Raw genomic sequence first — 19,809 nt, forward strand, 5'->3', positions numbered from 1 at the left:
ATTCCTGCTCTGCTAAACAAATCCCTTCGCAGACATTCGATTTCTTGGTCCACCATAGTAGATGAGGTCTGAGATGTTTCGGTAGACTGAAAGGTTGTAAATCGTTGAGATGTGAGTTGATGAGGACCTGTAGGGGACGTAACTGTAATCTGCCTGTGACAGTCATGTCTTGGGCTGATGTGAGAAGACCTAGTAGGCTCTGCCATTGTCGAAGTGGTAACGGAGAGAGTAGAGCTGGTGGAATGGTCTGTTGTATCTTTAGCCAACGGTCTTCTGGTACAACGATACGGTTGCGATTTGTGATAAATCGAATGCCTAGGAACTGCAGGTCTTGCGATGGTACTAGGTCCGACTTGAGTAAGTTTACTAACCATCCTAGCTGTGTTAGTAGCTTTATGATGTAATTTAACTGTAGTTTGAGACGCTGTGGATCTTGATCTACTTGTATCCAGTCATCGAGGTAAAACGCACTGCGTAGCCCTTGACGATGTAGAAAGGTGATAATCGGTTTCGTTATCCCCGTGAATAGCCAGGGGGCTGATGATATTCCGAATGGGAGTACTTTCCACTGGTAGTGTAGCCCTTCTAGAGTAAACCGTAGGTATTTCCTGGATTCGGGATGAATTGGGATGTGCAGGTATGCGTCCTGTAGATCTATGCTGCCCATGTAGTCCATAGGGCGAATCATCTGGCGTAACTGAGGTAAATGTATCATGCGAAACTTCGGTGGTTTGCGTAGATAATTCTTGTTGAAAAAGCTCATGTTGTAGATGAGTCTGTATTTCTCCTTGGAGTTTTTCTTGGGAACTAGGAAAACTGGGGAGTAGAAACCTGGTTCGATGTTTGCTTGATCTATTACTTCTATGGCCTGTTTTGTTAGGAGTGATGAAACAGCCTCTCTTAACTTGAAATATTCCCCAGTTTTCCCAGTGTAGTTGGAGACGTCCACCCACTTGTGACGGTTGTACTGGAACGGCTGGGGGGTGGAAGACTCCAGTCGTTCCGAACCTGTCTTTCAGCGTTTATAGTTGCGGGAACCTCTGGGTGTCCTGCCTCTTCCTGACCCTCCTCTATAGTTGCCATATGGGCGACGAAAAGAATCTTTACCTCTAGAGCTGGCTATCTTCCTATCCCTTGCTCTTTGTAGGCCCGTGAATTTAGATCTCCCCTGAGTATCTTTGTGAAGTCTGACGAATGACGCTGGCTAGTGTGTCCATCGATTTAATCATAAGGACTTCTCTGGAATCCTTAGTGACTTCCTTGGAGACTTTGTCTATTTCTCCGTTAAAGATGGATGTTGAAGACCATGGGGCTGTATAAAGTGGGGCTGTAAAGTTCTCACCCCAGTTGCAGGAAGCGAGGAGGCCTTGACGACGAGCTAAGGTCAGTGCTGCTGAAACAGATGTAAGATGATCCGTTAGGAACTGCTGGTCCTTCTTTTGCATAAGTAAGGCAGAGTAAATCATTCTATCATCTTCAGAAGTCGTATCACGAAATCTGGTGATAAGTGTCTCATTGATCGTTCTAGATCTATTTAAACCAAAGAACATACGTCTCGTCATGGTTTCTATCTGAGCCAATTTGCGATCATCAATCTTGTAATTCTTATTCTTGACATTGCTGATGATCTTATAGTTCTCATCGATGTCCTGAGCTTTGTAGAAGGGGTCCATGTTGTGCGTGGAGAACTTCTTGGCATGAAAGTTTGGCAGATGCGGTGTCTGAACTTTCGTGGCTTTATGGAATGCTGTATCTAGATTCTGTGGAACTGCCGCAATCGGGTCGATCGGAGGTAGTGTGATCGCATCTGCATCGTCTTCTTTCATCAAGTAAGTCTGCGCCATATTGCCACTTTTAGATGGTGATGAGAGATCTAGGTTATTGACCATCCAATACCGTATCTCTGCATCGGAGAAAATAATTCCTCCATCATCCTCTATTCCATCATCATTGATGAAAGGTTGATGCTCTTCAGGACTGCGTGTAGCTGTCTCTATGTCCGGTGATGCTTGTGGCGATCTAGTTGTAGGCTTGTGCGCAGATCTGTGTGGTGACCTGTAAGGTGATCGACATGGTGATGAACGAAGCGGAGATCGTCTAAGCGATCTACGTCTATGGGTTGATCTTCTCGGAGACTTGTGAGGCGAACGTTGACAGCTTCGCGAAGCTCTTGTATAGTCCCTCGATGTCCTTCTAGATGATGAAGATCTGGATTCAGGTGTCCTTCGCGAATGCCTTCGCGAAGCTTCCTCTGCGTCCGGTCCGGGGGAACGGCGATATGACCTTCGCGAAGGCTTCCGTGACGTCTGATGGTCCGAGTCCATATCTAGGGATGAAACCGAAGAAGGTGATGATCTATCCCGGCTTCGCGAAGGCCTTCGCGAAGGCTGTACATCTAGGTCCTTCGTCAAGGTGGTCCGGGACTTCCTTCGCGAAGGTGACATCGTCCTGGCTGCTACGTTGACGGGGGGTGCCTCTGGGGTGCTGTCTACGTTGGAGCCTTCGCGAAGGCTCGGTCCCTGCTTCTGCAGTCTGTAGCGGTCCTCCATCATGGTCATAATTTGCCGCATCAGGTCCTCAGGGATGGTCTGTGACGAGGTCGTCGGAGCCTTCTCTGCGGTGTTAATGGAGGGGTCCACATCAATAACGTCCGACATCAGTGTAGAGGCATCAGGCTGCATGGTGATCTCTGCTGAAGTCACTGTCGCTGACACCGTTCGCTTCTTGTGCCGTAAGTCGGGGATGATTATCGGCTGATCATCGTAGAGGCCCAATTCTGCGGCTGGAACGATCTCGGCTGAGAAAGTTCTCGCTGTCTTCGTAGATTTCCCTTTGGAAGTCGACGCTGCCCTGGGGGTATGAAGTCTGCGTTGAGAAGACGTTGAGACCCTCTTGGACTTCGTCTGCGATGATGGGATGTCTGGGGAGGCCAGTCGCTTCTTAGAGGTGACGGACTGCATCCCACGTCCCTCTTCCGATGGGGTCTCTAGCAGAACACCAGACGGGAGGGGGTCGATCGCCAGCAGCTGACTGGATGGAATATCTGGAGTATCAGCCATGTTTAGCCCTTGTTTGCGTGACCTATCTGCAGCACGTCTTAAGACGCAAAGATGATATTTATTAAATGCAGAATTAGTTAAATTAATGCAGTAACTGCAACGTGAATCAAAAGCGCTAACGGCGTAGAACAACTAGGGCATATTACATGGATCAGAGGCAGAAAAACGTAATCTACAAATAGTACAGATTTTCATCAACGTAATACTAGCTGAACAATCACGAACACACGTGAATAAACAGTAGAAATACGATAAATAATCAATACAAATTAGTGAAGGATACTAGCTATACCTCTATAGTAACCTATAAGAGGTAATAAACTAAGAAATATCAAAGGATATGGTGTGTAAGGAGACACAGGCGCTCTCACATCCTGCTCACTGGGCGAAGAAGGAGAGAGTGGAGCACATGGCCAGAGGGTGGCGACACCTGTTCCCGCCAGAGGGGCCAAGGGGAGCAACTCGTGGTGAGTACCAATAAGTGATTTTACATTGAAGGGAGCTTCAATTAAGGAGATACAAGTGTTCCACTATGTTCGCAAGAAGAAGAAGACAAGCAAAAGAGCATGAGTCAGGATAAGGAAAAATAACTATTTTTGTAAATCTTCAAGACAGCATTCTTCCTATTGTAGCAGGGTGCAGAGACATCCCAACCTTGTCAGCTTGCTGATGGGTTAACCCATCAGGTCATGGGACCTGATATCAGAAGGTCTGTGGTTCAAATCCCAGTACGGGACACTGAAATCTTATGGCTGTTACACTATTAAACTCGCTGCACCTTTCCAAGACTTTTATACACTTTAAGCACTTTACATCCATTATTTTGGGAAATAGTAAATAGAAGTGGCCATAAATATTCAAGTTCATGGGATGACACAACACCCTGCTCCAACACTTTTCGAGGGTTAAATTCAAGTCCTCTTTGTGTCAGTATGAACTGTGTAATAACTTCTCCTGACAGGCAACTCAGCAGGATCAATAACATTCTCACCTTTGCTAAAGCATGGAAACAGCTGAAGGCCGTCTGCCTCACTTTGGTACACATGGACCTCACTCTGGAAGCTTGACCTCCCCTCGGTGTCAGAATACTCTGAATCCGAACTTAAGACCTTCATCCAAGAGGTCTGAAAGGTCAAGGTTGCATCCTCGGCAGAGGTTGTAGCTGATGTTGCAGTATCTGTACTCTCTGTTTCTGTCTTCCTCGGGGATTCGGTGCTTGGAGCGTCAGAATCTTTCTCCTTCTCCGCCTCTTTCTTCGAAGCCTTCTTTCGTCTTGATTTCTTGGCTGGCTTAGCTGGAGTGTCTTTTTCTTTGGTGTCGGATTTACTCTTGTCGTTTTGAGGAGACGCTGATCCGAGGTCGTACTGCACCATGGGAGTCGGGTACAAGCTGGGCGGTATGGGGGGACAGCTGATTGCTGGACAAACCATGGAACATGTAGGCCTGGCAATGTAAAAGTTCATCAGTTGACACACCACGATAAGTATTCTGATTCTGCAGCCCTTCATCATAATTCAAGGGAATTTTTTTTGGTCATGGTCTGATATATCACTCTTACAGAGGGATAATGGGTGAGTGAATTTTGCTTAACATCACTGCATCGTGGGTAGGTAGGTGAGGTGAGGTGAAATGGGGTTTAACATCGCACTTAAGAATATTTCGCTCATATGACAATGTGCGTGCGTGTGTAAGTGTGGCTGCTTCTACTAGCCCAGACTTAAGCTGGTTTTATAGTGCTAACCCACTGACATACCATGCCGCAGTGAAGCATGAATACCCCACTCAGACTGACTGACTCCGAGCCGACCAGTCCTTGTTGTACCCATTAATGCTGAGCGCCAGGCAGGGACCCAAAAGCACCATATTTTAATGGTTTTTTTGTATGACGTGGCCGGGGATCAAACCCCCAACCTTCCGCTCTCCAGGCGGACGTTCTAACCACTACACCACAGAGGCAGTCTGGGTAGGTAGGAGAGTTGGTGGGTACATTGGTGTGGCTCTGGAGGTGAGTAAATCAGCAATCATCGTTTAGAATTTTATAAAGTTTGTTTTTGTTTTATTATTACCTTGAGATTTGATGCTGATCAATTGAATTTTGAGGCTTCAAAGCTTAAGACAAAATATCTATAAATTAACAAAAGACTCTTCATATCCATTCATCAATGAGACAATGTAATGCAAACTGATTTGTGTTAGCAAACATAATGAGTCCAATGGGTCGCTGTCTTAAATTTATGCAAAAGCTATTCGCCATGATTACCCTGATCCCAGCCAGAAGTGGTCCTAGGTTGTCTGACGGCATCAACTTCGTTGTGAGAAGGAGATTCTGGATGCCACGCAAAGAACAAATCAGGATCTGAAGAGTAATCATCATCATCATCATCATCATCATCATCATCATCATCATCATCATCATCATCAACAACATCACTGTCATGACAACCATCACCACAAAACATCATAACAAACTAAATTATCTGACTTCCAAGTCAGACTGACTGACTGAGTTTTGGATTTATGCCGCTTTTAGCAATATTCCAGCGACATCATGGCAGGGGACACCAGAAATGGGTACACACATTGTATCCATGTGGGGATTCAAACCGGGTCTTCGGCGTGACCAGCCAACGTTTTAACCACTAGGCTACCCCACCGCCCCTCCAAGTCAGAATGTTATTTGACAGGTTCATGTTGTTTGAGTCATTGGAAGTGATATTAACCTTAAACAAACAGCATTTAGTTTGTTTGAATTCTTTTACAATGGCAAATTGAAACTTGTTGGTAGATAGATGAGTTCTAGCAGTATCACTCAGGTTATGTGCAGTTTAGGTATCCTCATTGTTCTTGCAGTATATAACCCTAACACAGGACACCAAGCCTCCTGCCCTTGTATATAACCCTAACACAGGACACCAAGCCTCCTGTCCTTGTATATAAACCTAACACAGGACACCAAGCCTCCTGTCCTTGTGTATAACCCTAACAAAGGACACTAAGCCTCCTGCCCTTGTATATAAACCTAACACAGGACACCAAGCCTCCTGTCCTTGTGTATAACCCTAACAGAGCACACTAAGCCTCCTGTCCTTGTATATAACCCTAACACAGGAAACCAAGCCTCCTGTCCTTGTGTATAACCCTAACAAAGGACACTAAGCCTCCTGTCCTTGTATATAACCCTAACACAGGACACCAAGCCTCCTGCCCTTGTATATAAACCTAACACAGGACACCAAGCCTCCTGTCCTTGTATATAACCCTAACACAGGACACCAAGCCTCCTGTCCTTGTATATAAACCTAACACAGGACACCAAGCCTCCTGTCCTTGTGTATAACCCTAACACAGGACACTAAGCCTCCTGCCCTTGTATATAAACCTAACACAGGACACTAAGCCTCCTGCCCTTGTGTATAACCCTAACAAAGGACACTAAGCCTCCTGTCCTTGTATATAACCCTAACACAGGACACCAAGCCTCCTGCCCTTGTTTATAACCCTAACAAAGGACACTAAGCCTCCTGCCCTTGTATATAAACCTAACACAGGACACCAAGCCTCCTGCCCTTGTGTATAACCCTAACAGAGCACACTAAGCCTCCTGTCCTTGTATATAAACCTAACACAGGACACTAAGCCTCCTTCCCTTGTATATAACCCTAACACAGGACACCAAGCCTCCTGCCCTTGTATATAAACCTAACACAGGACACCAAGCCTCCTGTCCTTGTATATAACCCTAACACAGGACACCAAGCCTCCTGTCCTTGTATATAAACCTAACACAGGACACCAAGCCTCCTGCCCTTGTATATAAACCTAAAATAGGACACCAAGCCTCCTGTCCTTGTATATAAACCTAACACAGGACACCAAGCCTCCTGTCCTTGTATATAACCCTAACACAGGACACCAAGCCTCCTGCCCTTGTATATAAACCTAACACAGGACACCAAGCCTCCTGTCCTTGTATATAAACCTAACACAGGACACTAAGCCTCCTTCCCTTGTATATAACCCTAACACAGGACACCAAGCCTCCTGTCCTTGTGTATAACCCTAACACAGGACACTAAGCCTCCTGTCCTTGTGTATAACCCTAACACAGGACACCAAGCCTCCTGTCCTTGTGTATAACCCTAACAAAGGACATCAAGCCTCCTGTCCTTGTATATAACCCTAACACAGGACACCAAGCCTCCTGCCCTTGTATATAAACCTAAAACAGGACACCAAGCCTCCTGTCCTTGTATATAACCCTAACACAGGACACCAAGCCTCCTGTCCTTGTGTATAACCCTAACACAGGACACTAAGCCTCCTGCCCTTGTATATAAACCTAACACAGGACACTAAGCCTCCTGCCCTTGTATATAACCCTAACACAGGACACCAAGCCTCCTGCCCTTGTGTATAACCCTAACAAAGGACACTAAGCCTCCTGCCCTTGTATATAAACCTAACAGAGGACACCAAGCCTCCTGCCCTTGTGTATAACCCTAACAGAGCACACTAAGCCTCCTGTCCTTGTATATAAACCTAACACAGGACACTAAGCCTCCTTCCCTTGTATATAACCCTAACACAGGACACCAAGCCTCCTGCCCTTGTATATAAACCTAAAACAGGACACCAAGCCTCCTGTCCTTGTATATAACCCTAACACAGGACACCAAGCCTCCTGCCCTTGTATATAAACCTAACACAGGACACCAAGCCTCCTGTCCTTGTATATAACCCTAACACAGGACACCAAGCCTCCTGTCCTTGTATATAACCCTAACACAGGACACCAAGCCTCCTGCCCTTGTATATAAACCTAACACAGGACACCAAGCCTCCTGTCCTTGTATATAAACCTAACACAGGACACTAAGCCTCCTTCCTTGTATATAAACCTAACACAGGACACCAAGCCTCCTGTCCTTGTGTATAACCCCTAACACAGGACACTAAGCCTCCTGTCCTTGTGTATAACCCCTAACACAGGACACCAAGCCTCCCTGTCCTTGTGTATAACCCTAACACAGGACACTAAGCCTCCTGTCCTTGTGTATAACCCTAACAGAGGACACTAAGCCTCCTGTCCTTGTGTATAACCCTAACACAGGACACCAAGCCTCCTGTCCTTGTATATAAACCTAACACAGGACACCAAGCCTCCTGTCCTTGTATATAAACCTAACACAGGACACCAAGCCTCCTGCCCTTGTGTATAAACCTAACACAGGACACCAAGCCTCCTGTCCTTGTATATAAACCTAACACAGGACACCAAGCCTCCTGTCCTTGTATATAAACCTAACACAGGACACCAAGCCTCCTGTCCTTGTATATAACCCTAACACAGGACACCAAGCCTCCTGTCCTTGTATATAAACCTAACACAGGACACCAAGCCTCCTGTCCTTGTATATAACCCTAACACAGGACACTAAGCCTCCTGTCCTTGTATATAACCCTAACACAGGACACCAAGCCTCCTGTCCTTGTATATAAACCTAACACAGGACACTAAGCCTCCTGCCCTTGTATATAAACCTAACACAGGACACCAAGCCTCCTGTCCTTGTATATAAACCTAACACAGGACACCAAGCCTCCTGCCCTTGTATATAAACCTAACACAGGACACTAAGCCTCCTGTCCTTGTATATAACCCTAACACAGGACACTAAGCCTCCTGTCCTTGTATATAACCCTAACACAGGACACTAAGCCTCCTGCCCTTGTATATAAACCTAACACAGGACACTAAGCCTCCTGCCCTTGTATATAAACCTAACACAGGACACTAAGCCTCCTGTCCTTGTATATAAACCTAACACAGGACACTAAGCCTCCTGTCCTTGTATATAAACCTAACACAGGATACTAAGCCTCCTGCCCTTGTACATAAACCTAACACAGGATACTAAGCCTCCTGCCCTTGTATATAAACCTAACACAGGACACTAAGCCTCCTGCCCCTGTATATATACCTAACACAGGACACTAAGCCTCCTGTCCTTGCATATAAACCTAACACAGGACACTAAGCCTCCTGTCCTTGTATATAACCCTTATGCAGGACGAAAACAAAACACCAATCATGATACTGCTACAATTTCAAATGTACTGGGATTTTAATCAGTTCATTTTCTAGGACACTGACTGATAGTATTTCCAAAATGTACTGAAGTATTTTTACAAATAGCAACGTAACTGATAAAGCGATGGCATATGTTCTGCATGACAAAAGTATCATTACATTTCAGAAGAATAACATATACTGTGTTTATGGTCACAAGTGGTATATGACCAGATGGTGGCCACATGAATACATGCAAACACCTAGTTGTGGGTACAGCAATGTGCAGTAAACTTGGACAAAGTACTGTGACTATGTGTCCCAGTCCACCCAGCTGTGAATGGGTACCTTGTAAGGATGGGAAAGCCACATTAACTTGGTGCGCCTAGTGGCTGCAAGAGTTGCATGATCCCCAGGGAGTTGAGATTGATAATACGAAGTGCCATTGAGATTGACATCCTATGCTAGCTGGAACTCAGCAGTATATCAATAGATTATGCTAATAATATTAACAGCTGTTTGACTCATGTTCTGACCTTGCACTGCACGATGAGGTCGATCTTCTGTGTGGGGACGGTGTGAAGCAGACGCAGGAAGATGGAGAAGATAAGCTGACTGTGGGCATCACTCAGACCATTCTGACCAGGCACTCTGTACAAACAACAGTCACATTGAAATTCTTCAAACATAGTCACATTGTATACCATACTTACTTCACAAAATATTTGTAACATCCGCCTGTCAGTCTAGCCATTGCTATAATCTCCACCTCCAATCTTTAATGTAACATAACCACATGCAGTGATGTAAAATCTCGAAAATTTAAAATTCCAATGACATTTTGGCCATATCAGGTTTATCACTTAAGACTGTAATTCAGTAATCATTCCAAAATTGGAACATAAATATGTACAGATTAAAACTTACTTTGCAGTGAGGTTTTCAAGGCACTGTACACCACCTGTTAGGATGTCCTCATCCGATACCCCTTTATCAGTCAGCTGGACCAAGATACCCTGGTTGCCTAGCAACAACTCATGGTACTGTTGCCATGGGGAACATAAAAAGAGATTATTACTCATAAATTAGGAAAGGTACACAGAAATTTACGACAGTCAACATTTGCTCGGCATAAAGGGAATATGATTGGTAAAAGTGCAAAGCAATTGTTGATAACATGTTGTGTGTCGCTGTCAATGTATGGTAACAGGATACATCGTTACAGGGTACAGCATCTCTATCAACTGCATTCTAATTCACAGTTCAACACTGAAGATGCCAAGGAGTCTTGCTACTCTTTATGTGGCAGGAAATGTTTTGAGATAGAATATTTGCTGAGCATAAGAGGCAGCAAATTGATTGAAACACTTGTAAAATATCACATTTTGGTAGAGTAGATCATAGTTTAGAGTAACTTCCCTTAGTTGGGGGTTGTTTGAGATGCTTTGAGAGCTGACAATTTCTAGAAGTGAGGTGAAATTGGGTTTAACGTCGTGCCTGAGAATATTTCGCTCATATGACGAAGTGCATGCGTGTGTATGTGTATGTGCGGCTACTTGTACTAGCCAAGACTTAAGCTGGCAGGGACCAACAAGTACCATATTTTAACGTCTTTTGATATGACGCGGTCGGGGATCGAACCCGCGACCTTACGCTCTCCGGGCGGACGCTCTAACCACTACACCACGGAGGCGGTCAACAATTTCTAGAAGGATGACTGACCAATACTACTGTGAAATGGGGGTGATTAGATACCGTCTATGATTTGACTCGAGCCTTTTGTGCATAAGCAATGACATATAACAAAAATATCAATAAATCTTTAGGAAATCAACTGAAGGGTGTCAGAGAAATGAACCTGGGTCTCATTTAATGCCTTGGAACTACAAATGTACTGATGAAGTTAACTGTATTAGAAAACACACAGATCTTCAATGGCATAAAATTTTAAGGCTACATGACCACAACAACGCTTTAGTGAGACAGCTGATCTTCAATGGCATCAATTTGAAGGCTACACGACGTCTTACAGAAACAGCTGATCTTCAAAGGCATCAATTTGAAGGCTTCACGACTACGGCAACATCTTAAACAGCTGACCTTCAATGGCATCAATTTGAAGGCTACATGACTACAGCAACGTCGTAAAGAAACAGCTGACCTTCAATGGCATCAATTCAAAAGCTACACGACTACAGCAACGTTTTAAAGAAACAGTAGATCTTCAATGGCATTGATTTAAAGGCTACACGACTACAGCAACATCTTAAACAGCTGACCTTCATTGGCATCAATTCGAAGGCTACATGACTACAGCAACGTTTTAAAGAAACAGTAGATCTTCAATGGCATTGATTTAAAGGCTACACGACTACAGCAACATCTTAAACAGCTGACCTTCATTGGCATCAATTTGAAGGCTACATGACTACAGCAACGTTTTAAAGAAACAGTAGATCTTCAATGGCATCAATTTAAAGGCTACACGACTACAGCAACATCTTAAACAGCTGACCTTCATTGGCATCAATTCGAAGGCTACACGACTACAGCAACGTTTTAAAGAAACAGTAGATCTTCAATGGCATTGATTTGAAGGCTACACGACTACAGCAACATCTTAAACAGCTGACCTTCATTGGCATCAATTCGAAGGCTAAACGACTACAGCAACGTTTTAAAGAAACAGTAGATCTTCAATGGCATCAATTCGAAGGCTACACGACTACAGCATGTTAAAGAGGGAGCTGACCTTGCCGACCCGGTTACTGTTGTCATGGAGAGAGGCACTGAGTGCCTGCAGGATGTCGGGGTGGGACCAGGGCTTGCAGCACTGGAGGGCTCTGATACAGAAGTCTAGCAGGGACTCCAGACACTGATCACTGACTGGATGCTGAGAAGACAGATACAATATTCCATTACATGAATGCACTCGTGAAGATCTGGGTTAGAATCTTCAGTAACCCATGCTTGTCGTAAAAGGCGACTTACAGGATGGGGTGGTCAGGCTCGCTGACTTGGTTGACATGTCATCGTATCCCAATTCCATAGATCGATGCTCATGCTGTTGATCACTGGATTGTCTGGTCCAGACTGGATTATTTACAGACCCCGCCATATAGCTGGAATATTGCTGAGTGTGGCGTAAAACTGAATTCACTCACTCACCATTACATGAACGAACATTTCTAGCATTTCCCCAATTTTATATTTGCTTGAATATTGCTAAAAGCTGCATGATACCATGTTTCATATGCTGACTCAAATGAAATAAAGTCACATGAAAAGTTTCTCTTTCTCCTTAATGTATGCATGTATCATGTCCATTATAAGTTTGTTTTGTGTGTGTTGGGTAATGCTGTAATCAAGCCATATATTCCAGCTATATGACTGTGGTGTGGTGTGGTGTGGTGTGGTGTGGTGTGGTGTGGTGTGGTGTGGTGTGGTGTGGTGTGGTGTGGTGTGGTGTGGTGTGGTGTGGTGTGGTGTGGTGTGGTGTGGTGTGAGGTGAGGTGAGGTGAGGTGAGGTGAGGTGAGGTGAAATTAGGTTTTAAGTCGTGCTTGAGAATATTTCGCTCATATGACGATGTGCATGCGTTGCGTATGTGTATGTGCGGCTGCTTGTACTAGCCCAGACTTAAGCTGGTTTTATAGTGCTAGCTCACTGAGATACCATACCGCAGTGAAGCATGAATACCCCACTCAGACACATTATACTGACTCCGAGCCGACAAGTCCTTGTTGTACCCATTTAATGCCAAGAGCCAGGCAGGGACCAACAAGTACCATATTTTAGCGTCTTTTGGTATGACGCGGTCGGGGATCGAACCCGCGACCTTCCGCTCTCTGGGCGGACGCTCTAACCACTACACCACAGAGGCGGTCAGGGACAGTAGGAATATTGTTAATCCATTCACGTGCATTACTAAGTAGATGACAAGGTATTTGACTGATTTGAGAGAGGGTACCTAAAAGAGTCATAGTTTTTGGAACAGAGAATCCTGTATCTACACAATTAGGACATTATTTGGATACCATGTCATACATCAACAAAATCACTGTGTCTGACAACAGGCATGGGTTGCTGAAGATCAATTCTAACCCTGGTGACTGGTGAACTGACAAACAAGCATATATGAAATGTGAGCATAACAAGTTCATCAACCCTGTCTACCATGTACAGCAGCTCACCTGATGCCTGAGTTTGAAGTTGGTTATGGTCTGGCAAACTTTGGCAATAAGTCTTTCCTGGTGAAATGGAACCAAGGATGAAAGTTTCCATAGCAACTCATTGCCCTCCTGAAACAATACAGAGATCAAAATAGAGAATGAAAATCAAAGGCTTCTTGTCAGTCACAACATGAGGATGAGGATTCAGCATGTTCAGCAAGGCTTAGAAAACCTTGGGTAGGTAATATGATGATAGGTGCATTGATGTCACTTTTTGTTTACATACCTTAATATCAAAAGAACACTGTCATTTTTAATGATATATTTTCTGGAAAATCAGCAAAAGATTGGAGCAGGTTACTTTATTTCTCTGCTAGGTGTGTACCATTGGTGGTTTATCTGGTTTGACTGATATGACAACCTAATATTCTTGACATGGTTTATGATTCCTTAAATGTAATACTGCATTGCATTGATTATGTTAATGGTACAAGGGGTGTCCTACCAATACTTCTACATCACAGATTGAGTTAAATAGTTGCACATAGTGTCAGTCATATATATAATTATCATCCTGATTCTAACTAGACTCAGGTGTTCTACTCATTCTTATAGCTTCCTGGACTGTTCCATTAAAACAGAGACTTGTATTAGTAATGGAGGGTTATGTTCTAAAATGTAGGACCCCACTGCAGCTCTAGCTAGTTCCTTTTCAAAAATAGGTAAACATATTGTGTCGTTTTAAACAAGATAAAAAGTTTGGCACATACCCTGTCAATAAAGGTATAAGTTATTGTTTATTTTGTAACCGTTTTATACATTTTATAGGAACAATACTGAAAACTTATCAAATTGACAGACTGCCTGTGTATCTCACATGCTTGCGTCAATACAAAAATACATAAAGATTTCGTTGTGGGGTTCGTTAACCAGGCGGTGTTGAATAGTGCTACTACTAGTACTAATCCATATGAAATGAAGTGGGTGACGATAGTTGTATCGATGGGACTATCGTGTAGACTATCACTGAGGCAGTTTGACAGATGAACTCGGTTTGACATGTTTAAGAATTACTTCTTCCGATACGCTCCTCTGTGAATTTTCGGCAGCTGTAAGCTCATCCAATAAGAGATTTAAATTGGTGCGACAACTGTCGTCGTCTTTATACACGAATCTACTCAGTTTAAAACAACAATTTCGAAATGTCTCTCGTTCGCTTCTCAGGAATTCGCCATCTACCGCCATGTTTCCTAGAGGGATACTTCATTGTATGTGAACCATATCAAATAACTCTTCACAAGAAATTACTACTTCTTAACTATTATATGACTATGAATACTTTTATGATATGTTTTATTGTAAATACTCGTTCAATTGTCACGATATGAATTGTGTACTAAATGTAAATGAAATTCATCCATAAATTATTGTTGTTTTATGAGTACTCCCAATATGGCTGCGCCCATGACAGTGCGTGCTTCTCGGTGCCTAGCAGACGTATTTCGTCGTCGATGTAGCCACCGAAAGCTATCAGGGGCATTTATCAGATGCTTGGCCACAACCCAGAATGGTGATAATGGTGAGAAAAGAGAAACACATTTTGGATTTGAATACATCCCAGAAGAAGAGAAAGAGGGCAAAGGTAAATGACAAACACCCCAACACAATACTGTGTGAGGGATATGACAGTGGCCTGTAACTAACTAAATAACAGTGTCACGTGATGATCTGACAATGATAATGTGAGCAACCATCCACAAATTTCAGTGGACGGACGAATTTTGGGTTATCATGTTTAGGGACCGTTCATGTTTTATGGCTTGGGGGGGTGGGGGTGGGGTTAGATGATTTTTATGGAGAAGCATGTACGATGTGAATGACCCCCTGCTTACGTTTATGTACAAAGAAAGTCCCCCCCTCCTGTATGTCATGTACAACAAATCAATGCCCCTCCCCTCTCCCCACCCCTTCCCATAATTTCTAAGCATTTTTGTAAATATTTATGTGCACATTTCTAAGCCCCCTATTGCATGTGTGCAAAATTGCTGGAACGCCAAGTTCAAGTACACAGTGTTCGCGTTAACTCAAAAACATGCGTGTTTCACGCAAATAGATGTACATGTCACACACGATATTTTATACCTGCATGCAAAGCATTTTGTGTTCTGGGTGTTTACATTTCGAAATTACTTCCTTAATTCTCATGATACTGACATGTAGGTCCTTTTTGATACGATGATATTACCGAAAGTTGGAATTCCCCAGGTTTATACATAACGACCTCACCAGATGGCGTGCATAACTTCGGATCGTGTATTACCATATATTTCACGAATTCATACCTAATATAGTTATTCACAGTTCAGAGATTTTCAAGTCACGTGTTGTGTGCCTTACCTCCCCAAATTCTTTATGAAACTGAAGATTTCTGCAATACTGGAGTCAATTGAAGGAGAAACCTCTTTGATATTGCAGAATTATAACTTCTATGTTTCCAAAAATATGAAAGATAAATTCTGATTGGACCATTTGTGACTTTCAGACAATTTGCTGATAGCAACAGCAAAATCAGACTACTTAGGCCGAGAAAGTCAGAACACTGACATTCAGTAATTGAATTATATGGCAGAGTGATATCAAATATTTTCGAGACAGTCTTGAAGTCCCATAATTATATCAAATAAACCCATGTCAATGAATGCGCCCCACTGAGCTTAAATATTATTTACCAGTCAACATTTATCATGTTTATTGCGAGAATCCCAGGAGGTCGTAGTCTCCGCAGGAGACTTGTGACCAGTGCTGGGCATATACTGTAACATGTAAGAGTCAGATGATAATTTCATTTATGGCACTACCTGCACCAGGTGCAACCAAGTGAATTCCTGAGGTTGCACCATCAGAATATTGGTTGCACGTGTCTCAGCAGTCCTATTGCTGTCATTGAAAGCTGATGATTCCTTATCATGAGACTGAGGGGGTGCTCTGGTCAATGTCATCATCTCCAGAACTGCTCACAAACACTGCATGTCTGGACGAATGTTTTGACAGATGGTTGCTTTTTTTAACTGACATTTTCGTTAATGAATTTCTTTTCATTTCAACTTTGAAATGCAGTCATCAAAATCAGCATGTTTACCTCTGACCTTCCATGAACATCACAAAACCGTTTACACGATGTGTGGTTGTATGTAACTGATTTATGAGCAAGAAAATGGACATGTTGACATTATTTACATCTGGTAACTGATTCACATATTAGGAGAAGACTTATCTGATTCTGGAAATTGATACCAATAAATCCACTGTGATGGAAAATGTTACCTGCACTGGGTGCAACCTGCCATTAAAAGTTACGTACAAGCAACATTTTACCTGCCTGGATGTAGCAAACTTGATACCCAAAAGCATGCAATAGGACTGTTTTAAGACTTTTGATCATTTCCTGTATCTACGTTCTTCTACAGGTATTATTTTATATAAAGTATATATAGCACTGTCACAAGATATTTTCTTTTCATTTTAAGGGTTAAAACTTATCTTGACTGGGCTGTAATATGTATGATACGATTTGTGAAGATCAAGAAACCTGAAAAACTGAATTTGTAGTCACGTTGATTAAACAAAGTCATGATTGTCCATTCTTATTAAAAAGGGGGGCAGTGTAGTGTTATCGTGTAGTACTGCCTGCTCGACTAGTCACGCCTTACAGCTACAGGCGACTAATGTCACGTGGTGTACAGCAGACGAAATAAAGATGGCAACCTAACACAACGCGCTTGTCGTCTGTCGTCCATAGTAGCGTGTCCCACGCCAGGTTCCAAAGAACTGCGATAGCATCTAGACGCTACAATATGTATGATACGATTTGTGAAGTGACCACTGTCCTGTTCTCTTCCAGTGTATGAAGTCTTCGAAAATGTGGCCTCCCGCTACGACCTGATGAACGACACCATGAGTGCGGGGGTGCACAGGTTATGGAAAGATCACTTTCTGGAATGCATGGCACCAACACCCGGGACCAGTCTCATTGATGTAGCAGGGGGAACAGGTTGGTCATTTTTTTTCTTATAAATCGCAGGAACAGTTTTTAAATATAGCACGGAGAACAGATCGGTCATGTTTCTTGATGTATGTTGATGGAAGGCTCATTGATGTAGCAGGGGGAACAGGTTGGTCATGTTTCTTGATGTATGATGGAAGGAAAGCCCATTGATGTGAGCAGGGGGAACAGGTTGGTCATGTTTCTTGATATATGTTGATGGAAGGCTCACTGATGTAGCAGGGGGAACAGGTTGGTCATGTTTTTTATATATGTTGATGGAAGGCTCATTGATGTAGCAGGGCGAACAGGTTGGTCATGTTTCTTTATATATGTTGATGGAAGTCCCATTGATGTAGCAGGGGGAACAGGTTGGTCATGTTTCTTGATATGTGTTGATGGAAGGCTCATTGATGTAGCAGGGAGAACAGGTTGGTCATGTTTCTTGATATATGTTAATGGAAGGCTCACTGATGTAGCAGGGGAACAGGTTGGTCATGTTTCTTGATATATGTTGATGGAAATGGCTTACTGATGTAGCAGGGGGAAGAGATTGGTCATGTTTCTTGATATATGTTGATGGGAATGGCTCACTGATGTAGCATGGGGAACAGGTTGGTCATGTTTCTTGATATATGTTGATGGCTCATTGATGTAGCATGGGGAACAGGTTGGTTATGTTTTTGGACAATTCTGTATTACCTGGCAAGCATATAAATACTTGTGACCTTTTCATTGCCTTTCTAGACATTTGAAACTGACCACAAAAAATGTAAGAAAATAATTTTTTTATACGCTTGAAATATGTTTCCCATTTTATTACACTCAGGTGATATAGCCCTGCGGTTTCTACGATATATCCAGTCACAAACATCAACAGAACATAGACAAGATTTCAAAGTGAAAATACCAAGGGAAATAACAGCAAATATTTACATGGACACAGCAGAGGGGTATAGCTCCGACAGTTCATCGTCAGATGAGGAGACAGAATCTCCTCCACGCAACTCAGCGGTTACTGTGTGTGATATCAACCAGGCGATGCTGGATGTCGGGAAGGCAAAACTTGAAAAACTGGGATATATGACAGGTTTGTTTGTTTGTTTGACATACTGTATACAGAGATGCCAACCACTCCGATTTTGGCGGAGTTACTCCGATTTTCAAATACAAAATCTGCTCTCCAATTTCTCTTTAAAAAACTCTGATTTTTTAGAAAAAATTCTGAATTCATTTTTACGGCATGCAATTTCGTAAGTCACCGGTGATGTATTTGAGTGAACACTGGTAAAAGCATTCAGAAGCTTAGCGTGTGATTCTTTAGGTGTCAAGTGTGCATATTGCATATTATTGACGATGAAGTTTCACAAAGTTTTTCCGAATGCATTTCATAGTCCATATGAAAGAGAAACAAAATGGCAGAGCCGACCACTCGCTTACCCCCAACTTGCTCCTTTGGTGCTCAGGCCTGGCTTTCAGCCCCTCGTGACTCTGTTTTCCTCTCCATTCCTTCAGGGTTGGCATCTCTGTGTATAACAGCCACCGGTAAATAATCAGGGTCCCGATCCACAAAGTGTGTACAACGTTATGACCTGGAGTAACTCTATAGTATATCATAGACTTACGAATGTCGTAGCGATACGGACATTTTGTGGGTCGAGACCCCAGGCCTGACAAACCAGTGACTGATGTTATGAGCTACGAGCCACACACTCGGGGTACAATGACACAAAATCAACCAAGTCACATGATCTCTAAATTTCAGCCTTGCACTGTTATGGTTACTGGATCTCCACAGAGGTTGATATTACTTGCCATGGTAACATCGAAATGATGTCTGTCTTAACATATAGCCTGTCTCTTCTTCATTTATCTTGTATCAAGTGACTTTTGTGTGAAACTTGAATTGAGATACTTTTTTTTATTTAGTTGATGATATTAAAAATTATTATACTGTTAGTAATGACTGGTTTCCATTTTATGAGAATATGACTTTTGAATTAAGTATTATGTTATTTGTGTGAGAAAGTTAACCCCTCTTACACTGTGTTGTAGCTGTATCATCAAGTTTTCTTACCCAGCAAAGGTTGAGATATGCAGCCTTATATGAAAGATGATTAAGCTTATTATTATTTTTGGACTATGGTTGGTCAAATCTGAAATTATACTATAAAAAGTGTCGTCTTACATTTCAGGAATCAATTGGTTGCAAGGAAATGCTGAAAGTCTACCACTAGAAGACAATTCCTATGATGTATACACCATAGCTTTTGGCATCAGGAACTGTACCCACATAGACAAGGTAGGTAACTCCGGCTAGGTTTGGGAACTTGTTTTAAAGACCTCTGCAGTTACTGTAGTCTGTCTCGGAGTCACTGAAGCACATTATTTTCCTTGTCCACTCAGCCCTCCCTGCAATACTAAAGCCCAAAGTGAAGCAAGTCTAGATTTCCCCAGGTTCAGGATCT

The 19,809-nt window shown here is 43.0% G+C and overlaps 2 protein-coding genes across 2 annotated transcripts in view; one reads left to right on the top strand and one right to left on the bottom strand.

Annotated features, from left to right (window-relative positions):
* Nucleotides 1-14,553, bottom strand: part of LOC124264158 (HEAT repeat-containing protein 6-like) — a 35,838-nt gene extending 21,285 nt beyond the window's left edge. Inside the window, 9 exon segments of the mRNA XM_046698894.1 lie at nt 4,051-4,131; nt 4,133-4,459; nt 4,461-4,502; nt 5,320-5,415; nt 9,666-9,780; nt 10,057-10,172; nt 11,882-12,022; nt 13,321-13,428; nt 14,374-14,553. Of these exon segments, the coding sequence (XP_046554850.1) occupies nt 4,051-4,131; nt 4,133-4,459; nt 4,461-4,502; nt 5,320-5,415; nt 9,666-9,780; nt 10,057-10,172; nt 11,882-12,022; nt 13,321-13,428; nt 14,374-14,544 (1,197 nt within the window). The 5' untranslated portion in view covers nt 14,545-14,553.
* Nucleotides 14,554-14,558: 5 nt separating this feature from the next.
* LOC124264159 (2-methoxy-6-polyprenyl-1,4-benzoquinol methylase, mitochondrial-like) overlaps nt 14,559-19,809 on the top strand; it is a 53,260-nt gene continuing 48,009 nt past the window's right edge. Inside the window, exons 1-5 of the mRNA XM_046698896.1 lie at nt 14,559-14,567; nt 14,742-14,941; nt 17,201-17,350; nt 18,171-18,431; nt 19,537-19,643. Of these exons, the coding sequence (XP_046554852.1) occupies nt 14,752-14,941; nt 17,201-17,350; nt 18,171-18,431; nt 19,537-19,643 (708 nt within the window). The 5' untranslated portion in view covers nt 14,559-14,567; nt 14,742-14,751. The remainder of the gene's footprint in view (nt 14,568-14,741; nt 14,942-17,200; nt 17,351-18,170; nt 18,432-19,536; nt 19,644-19,809) is intronic.

This window comes from Haliotis rubra, unplaced genomic scaffold (assembly GCF_003918875.1).
Source record: "Haliotis rubra isolate DU_JTF1 unplaced genomic scaffold, ASM391887v1 Scf910, whole genome shotgun sequence".
Classification (NCBI taxonomy): Eukaryota; Metazoa; Mollusca; class Gastropoda; order Lepetellida; family Haliotidae; genus Haliotis; species Haliotis rubra.